This window comes from Chiloscyllium plagiosum, chromosome 29 (assembly GCF_004010195.1).
Source record: "Chiloscyllium plagiosum isolate BGI_BamShark_2017 chromosome 29, ASM401019v2, whole genome shotgun sequence".
NCBI lineage: Eukaryota > Metazoa > Chordata > Chondrichthyes > Orectolobiformes > Hemiscylliidae > Chiloscyllium > Chiloscyllium plagiosum.
In genome coordinates this window covers 31,105,482-31,113,316 of record NC_057738.1, presented here as the reverse complement: position 1 = coordinate 31,113,316, position 7,835 = coordinate 31,105,482, and the positions used below count along the sequence as shown (strand labels likewise).

Below are 7,835 nucleotides of genomic sequence, written 5' to 3'. Positions count from 1 at the left end.
AGAGTAAACGGTAGACAAAAGCTCACATGCGTGCATTTAACCTTCCACAATTTAATGATTAATGCCAGTTTAGGATTCAAGATGCTGGAGAAAAATGTATCCAAACATTATTGTATGGAAAGATATCTTCTGTTTTAAAGTAGGTTATTAGAAAGAAATTGTATTTCTTTCATGATAGTAACATTGTATTTAATGCCTTTAACATTAATTTTTAACAGCACATATAGTGATATTTCTGACTGCTATCTCCGAGAAGGTGCATTTGGGCCTCACTTTTTTATTTCACAATTATTTCCAAATATTATTATCTGCTTCAAGTAAAGTTAAGCTATTTACTTTAGCTGACTGGAAAGTACAATGTTGATTTAAAAGCTGGTTTTTCATTATGAATGCATTGAAGATAGATATTTTTGCCTCCAGCATTGACCAATTAACCAAGGTTACCTCAGCAACTTCATCTTAGTCATACAAAGAATAAAAGCCTGTACGCAGTTTTATAGCAAGGTTGTAAACATTTCACTGCAAACGGCCAGCTTGCGATTTCTTAGAAGTCACTTCCTTCCTCAGTTTCAAACTTAGTAAATTGTAAACCTTCTTGAGAACGTGTCATACTAAACATTTGTAATTTATATTTACTTTCTTTGCAGTGTAAAACACCATGGAGGAGCTAAGCAAAGCAAATTGCCTTTTCACTCTTGACCTATTCAGAAAGCTGATTGAAAGCAATCAAGATGGCAACATCTTTTTTTCTCCATTCAGCATCTCTGTTGCATTGGCCATGGTTCACCTTGGAGCAAAGAATAACACGGCATCTCAGATGGCAAAAGTATGTATGAAATGAATTTATGTTCTTACTATCAATAAATTCAGTAGTTTAGAGCAGGAAGTGATGAGCTGAGCCTCCAGGGTGTGAGGGTTAATGCTTAGTTGATGCTGTTAGCTGATCTAAGTGGATGGGAGTATGTACTGGAATTCCTGCTTCATTACTCGATGAGCTCTCCTGCTTTGAATGTGTGGACGTTGCCTGAGATCAGGATTGTTTCTTAAATGACTTGACCCTTGCTTGAATAAATGACTGTCAAATGGTCTCTCACCTTAGACCGGTGGAATGGCTTCTTTAGGTATTACTGGAGGGTGATCAACAAGTGCAGAATAGTATTACAGCACAGAATATTTGCCTGCAGGAAAAGTGTGAAGGAAACCAGCAGGAACCAAAATGGCAGAAAGAGATTGTATGACCATAAGATATAGGAGCAGACGTAGGCCATTCAGTCCATAGCGTCTGCTCTGACATTTAATGGGATCATGGCTGATCTGATAATCCTAAACTCCATTTCCCTTACTCATTCTCATAACCTGAGATTGCCTCACTGATTTAAAAATCTGTCTATCTCAACATTGAATATTCTTAACAACCCTACCTGTACACCCTCCGCAGTAAAGAGTTCCAAAGATACCTGCTGAGACAATAAATTCCTCCTCATCCCTGTTCTAATTCGACTTAAAAATAGGTGATAATAACTCGTAGCTTCTTCCTCAATTCACTGTATGATGTTTATTTTTCTGCATTTATTCTGATAACAGACTCTTCATTTTGATCAAGTTCAAAACGTCCATTCTAGATTCCAGGAAATGCAATCGGAGATTAACCGAGCTGATGCTGCATATCTGTTGAAAGTGGCCAATCGACTATATGGAGAGAAGACCTATAGCTTCCTAGACGTAAGTTGTGAGTTGGTCACCAGTTTCCACATTCTTCCAGTTCACTAGGACTAGGCTAGAAAACTCATGCTAGTTGTGCTGCATGTGGATTCTTACAACGATTCTTTCAAAGACAGAGTTCCAGCTATCTGCCAAGCAACATTCACACCATACAAGTGCCAAGTAATTTCCATCTTGAAGAAGTGAAAATCTAACCATCTCATTTGGCATTCAATGACATTAAATTATGACCCCAGCTGATGTTAATACTGAACAAGTCAGATCCTAAAATGAAACCAGGCTTGATAGGTAATAAGTTTAAATTTTTTGTAGGTTTGGTTAGTCATTGAACACATCTTCTTGAGGCTACCAATGTATTTTAACATAAGAACACAATGTTACTACACAAAAGAAGTAAAAACAAACAATGCTTTATAAAATTGTTTAGGAAACACAACATAAGCAGCAAAATAACGTTTCAGTCTTCCTTCCAGAGGTATCCTTTTCAGATAGGCATCCAAGAGAATTATCACTCACATCTCATTGCTTACATTTCTTTCCTTGTCTGACTTTTTCCTAATTCTCCTTCTGGGTCCGTTTTATAATTTCTTTCCAATTCTGATGGCCTAAACCTATTTTCAGTTCAGACAACTCGAACACTTCCATACAAAATCTCATGGCTTGGAGACTTCACAAACCCAACAGACATTTCAGGTGCTTAGATGAAACTGTTCCTTCCTGAACTGAATGCCTGGTTATTTTCCTAGGATGAAGCTGAAAGCTGTTTCTGAATTGAATGCAAAAACAGCAGAGACCCCTGGATTGTTTTCACTGTCTATCTGAATATTTACATTTGATAGGGTAGTTGACTGAATCTTGTGCTTTATTTAGAAATGATGTTCATAAGCCTTGCTTCCAAACAATGTTTTACTTTCTTTTAAGGTAAAATCTCATTTGCTTCCACAAAACTGAAAACAAAACCTATTTGCCTCTATTTTAACAATCCAGTCTCCCAAAAAATAATAATCTACACCTTTTATCAAAATTACAATTGTTGAATCTATGAGACTCAACACATTGGTATTACTATTGACCAGAAACAGAACTGGACCAACCATAAGAATACGGTGGCTATAAGGGTGGGTCAGAGGCTCAGAATTCTGAGGCTAGTAAATCACTTGCAATCTCCATAATGCTTGTCCGTTGTCTACAAAGCATTAATCAGAGGTGTAGTGGAATCGCCTCCACTTGCCTGATTGAGTGTAGCTCCCACAACCTCTCATAAACCTAACGCAACCCAGAAGAAAATGTCCCACTCGTTGGTATGCCATCTTTTAACATTCATTCCCTTCACCACTGCCACTCGGCAACAGCAGTGTGTACTGTCTACAAGATGCATTGCAGGAATTCACCAATGTTTCTTTGACAGCACCTTCCAAACCTATGACTTTGATTATCTAGGAGGACAATGACAACAGACACATGAGAACACCACCAATCTGTAAGTAACCCACCAAGTCACAAACAATCCTAATTTAAAACTATTTTGCTGTTCCTTCACTGCCATTTGATCAAAATTCTGGCACTGCCTTCTCTACACACCACTGACACCTTCTCGAGGGCATTTGAGGATGAGCCATAAATGCTGACCTATCCAGCAAAGCCACTTCCCAGCATCAAACATTCTTCAAATCTATTTTAATGTTGCTGTGCAGACAATACACCAATGTTTAGCAATCCTGGTGGTCAACTATTTGATCAGTATTAAATCAGATCTTCAAATCTTCCAAAATGTGTAGAATTCTGTTTTCCATTATGTATTGTGCAGGAATTCTTTACATCCTCCATGAAATTCTATGGAGCAAAGATGTCTGCAGTTGATTTCCGAACTGCTGCAAATGAAATTAGGCAGGAAATCAATAAGTGGGTGGAAGCAGAGACTGCAAGTAAGTTGTTCTCCTCATTCGGTCATTTACAATTTGAGGTTAAAGCGAGCACTGAAAAATTTAAAATCCAGAGAAATGTGGATGTTGGAATTTGAAGAAATAAATTTAAAGAAGTTTTATTCAGAGCATAAAGTAGATGCTGTGAACTTGTCACCTCTCCTGACATTCTCCAGTCATTTCTGTTTTTGTTTGAGATTTCCAATATCTGCAGTTCTTTTATTTTCTGCTTATTAAATTAACACCTTTGGACCTGAGCCAGGTTACCTTGATTTAAGGTCTGAGTGGAAGCAGTTGGCTTGTTGTCTGGAATCTGACTTTTTTTTGTGATGAATGAATATGCTCGAAATGCTGCATTCAAATCCAGGATATGGTCTCTCGTTATTCAAGCGCCTTTTCAGTTTGAGAGGAAGATGCTTGAACTGGACATAACAGTATGACAATTGAGTAACAGTAACTGCAAAGACAGAGTTGCTGACCAGAGTTGTTGGGACCAGCCCAACAGGGAAGATAGTGGAGCAGCATTGGCAGGGGTTTCTGTGGGCAATTTGGGAGGCACAGCTGAAATTTATTCCACGGAGGAAGAAACGTACTAAAGGGAAGATGAGGCTACTATGGCCGACAAGGGAAGTCAAAGACAGCATAAAAGCAAAAGAAAAAAGTATGCAATGTAGTGAAGATTAATGGAAGGCCAGAGAATTGTGAATCTTTTAAAAAAGCATCAGATCACAAATAAAGCAGTAAGGGGGGTGGGGGGGAAGATGAAATATAAGGATGAACAAGCTCAAAGATGTACTACAAAAGGTTTATATTAGACGTATAAGTAGTATTGGGAGGTGGGGAGGGAGGAGTGTAGACATTGGACCACTAGAAAATGAGGCTGGACAAGAAGGTATTAAGTCAATTAAATGAGAGAGCCAGTACACATGATCTATTTTGATTTCCAGAATGCTGTTGATTAAGTGTGTGTAGGAGGCTGCTAAATAGGCTGCTAACAGTATTAGGGGTACAGTACGGGCATGGAAAGACGATTGGCTGACTGGCAGAAAGCAGAGAGTGAGAATAAAGGGATTTTTTTTTCAGGATAGCAGCTGATGACTTGTGGAATTTTGCAGAGGTCTGTGTTCGGATTCATATCTATTCATGTTATAACTAACAATCTGGATAAAAGAATTGAGGGTATTTGCTGATGACGAAGATCGGTGGAAGGACAGGTAGTGTTGAGGCTTTAGAAGGCAAATGCGATATGCACAGTCATTTTGAGAGGGCAAGAATACAAGTATGGATATACTTTTCAGGCTGTAAAAGACGTGGTCAGACCATAGATGCAGGGCCTAAAACTGCTCACAAATTTGCAAATAAGGAAGGATGTGCTGCTATTGGAGGGGTTCCAGAGGATGTTTACAAGATTGATCCCAGGGATGAAGGACTTGTCATATGAGGAATGTTTGAGGACTCTGGATCGATATGGATAGAGTTTACAAGGATGAGTAAACTTACAGAATACTGAGAAGCCGGTATAGAAAGGACATGGAGAAGATGTTTCCACAAAAACCAGAGACAACCTGGTGAGGGCACAGCCTCAGAGCGAAGGGACAGCCCTTCACAACCCAAGGGTGGTGAATCTGGAACCCATTGCCACAGAGGGCTGTGGGAGCCAATTTAGTGAGTTCATTTCAGACAGACATAGATAGGTTCTTTAGTGAGGAGATTAAAGGTTATATCAAAAGGCAGGAGAATGGGATTAACTACCTTTTGCTCTTGTGGTGCAATATTAGTGTTCCAACCTCACAACGAGAAAGTCTGGAATCAAATCCTCCCTGCTTCAGAGTATGTCCTAGCACAGCCTAATAGGTTAATTTTTTTTTAAAAAAGTCAAAGTGTTAGAGCAAGTTAATAAGGGTTTCTCTGACGAGCCATTGAATTGAATAATTAAATGTTCTCTATACTGGTAAGTTTATATATTGGCTTTACCTGAAATCTGGAGCAGTTCTGACTGGCACACAAATGTTTCTGTGTATCCTGTGCTACCTGAATGTCAATCTTGTGTGCGATGTGCTGTTTACCACAGAAGACTCAAGGTTATTCGAATCTGCCCACATTCACCTAAATCAGCTGGAAGCCTCTGCAGGAGGAATGATCTTATAATGGGGCATTGGTGAACTTTTAGTGAGAAGGTTTGTAGAGATCTGGATGTAAATTCTGTCTAATTTCACACTACACCCGAACTTGGTTGATCTTTTATGTTGACTGCACAATATCACGATACAAACTAACATCACTGTCCACAATCTTTTGCTAGATTGCAACGTTTCTGAGAAGGCATTAGTTGTGAATGAGCTCCACTTACATTGCTATAATCTGAAGCACAACAAGACAGTCATTTGTTTGATAGTTTACATTATGTAATTCTTTTATTGATTTCTCCTCACTGAGCTTGATAATTTCCATGACTGCATGATCTTAAATATTTGTGACTGATATCCAGGAGTTTACATTTGATGGCTTCAAGCTTTAATTTTCATTACTTTGGAGGGACTTGACAAAGAAACATGCCATACGTTTTGTACTTTCCCTAGAATCTCCCATTATCTTAACTCTGTTTTTGCATTTTAATCGCAAAAAAACAAAATGCACAGAGCCTCAATGTAACAAAATAAAACTGGGTACAATGGAACTTTCAGAAAACAGATGAACTTTCTGCAGACTAGAGAAATCAGATTATGATTGATACTTGAACTTCTTTCAGTTACAATCACCAAGGACAATTTGAGGGCCATTTGGGATCAGTTCCTGTTAGAGAGGAATGAGTACCATTTTACATTAAATATTAGCTAAGCACTGTGAATGGTGAAGGTTTGAAATAAACACAAAGTGCTGGAGAAACTTAGCAGGTCTGACAACTTCTGTGGAGAGAAAGTCAACATGAATATTTTGGATATGACTCGCCTTGGAATCTAAGAAAACAGTGTCATGACCTAACTTGGAAGAATGCTGATAAGACATACCAAACTCAAACACTGTCTCTGGTCTCTCTAAAGATGCTGTAAGACCTACTGAGTTTCTGCATCATTTGTTTTCATACCTTTCTCACACTTCTAAGTCTGACTGCTGCTCTGAGTTAGCAAATTTCTACTTCTGAGAAATAAAACGAAAGTCTCCCAGAAATGTAAACTTTGCCACTAATTTGATAGCACAACATGTTCCTCTGTTTTCATCCAAATCTACCAAAGCTTTGGTACTTGATTAGGAGGTTCTATACTGGGAAGGTTCATCTGGCACTTATTATGACCAGAAAAGGGTACAAAGTTTGACATGACCAGGATAGCAATACCACTTGCAGCTGTGTCGAGGAAATTGAGATCATGAATATTCAATCCAGTCACTTTCAGAGTCATTGATGCTGCATCTAAAACCAATGAAGTGACATCATGTAAGGGACCACACCCTTTTTGGACTGTAAAATGAAATGGAAACACAAATGCTATGGAGCTGAGATACCAGGAGAGTTTTGCAACATGGGAATATTAAGTGATGTCTATTTTTAGCTGTGTAAGGAAATATTGCTTTTGAAAACAGTGAGGGGAATATTTTGATACCAAGAGTCTTTGAGTGAAGGAAAGACTGAGTTATGACATTCCTTGGATTGGTCAAGCCACAGTTTGTTGGAGATCAATTCGGGGAATTGTGGGGTTTGATTTCCATCTGCTATCCCAATGAGCTGTAACTTCCTGTAAGCTAGCAGAAGAAGGCCTTCAAAATAGTTTGGTTAATTAATATTTTGTGGGAAAGATCCTGATTTTCATGTTTGAGTGCTAATATTTTCAAAAATATAATCAAAAGCTTTGGGAACTATTAATTTAATTCTGTTTCTCTCCTGAACTATTTAAATCACAAAAACAAATTACAAATGGCAGAAACTGTTCCCTTTTGTTTTGCCTTCTTCCAGTGTGCTGATTTTGCTGAATTTTATTCCATTTAGATAAAATCAAAGACTTGCTGGCTGAGGGCTCAGTGGACAGTGATACTAGACTCGTGTTGGTGAATGCCATCTCCTTCAAAGGAACCTGGGCGGAGACCTTTGATGAACAAGACACAAGGGAAATGCCATTCAAACTGAATAAGGTACTCCGGACCAAGTTTCGGCACTGCATCAGATCATTTGTTTTCTTCGGAGTCAAGGTAGTCAGC

The 7,835-nt window shown here is 38.5% G+C and overlaps 1 protein-coding gene across 3 annotated transcripts in view; it reads left to right on the top strand.

Annotated features, from left to right (window-relative positions):
• LOC122564469 (leukocyte elastase inhibitor A-like) overlaps positions 1-7,835 on the top strand; it is a 19,164-nt gene that overhangs the window by 7,296 nt on the left and 4,033 nt on the right. For 2 of the 3 annotated variants that reach the window (XM_043719404.1, XM_043719405.1), the window contains exons 2-5: positions 648-826; positions 1,585-1,722; positions 3,530-3,647; positions 7,627-7,769. In XM_043719404.1, the coding sequence (XP_043575339.1) occupies positions 659-826; positions 1,585-1,722; positions 3,530-3,647; positions 7,627-7,769 (567 nt within the window). In that variant the 5' untranslated portion in view covers positions 648-658. The remainder of the gene's footprint in view (positions 1-647; positions 827-1,584; positions 1,723-3,529; positions 3,648-7,626; positions 7,770-7,835) is intronic. The other variant, XM_043719403.1, reaches the window with a different exon arrangement.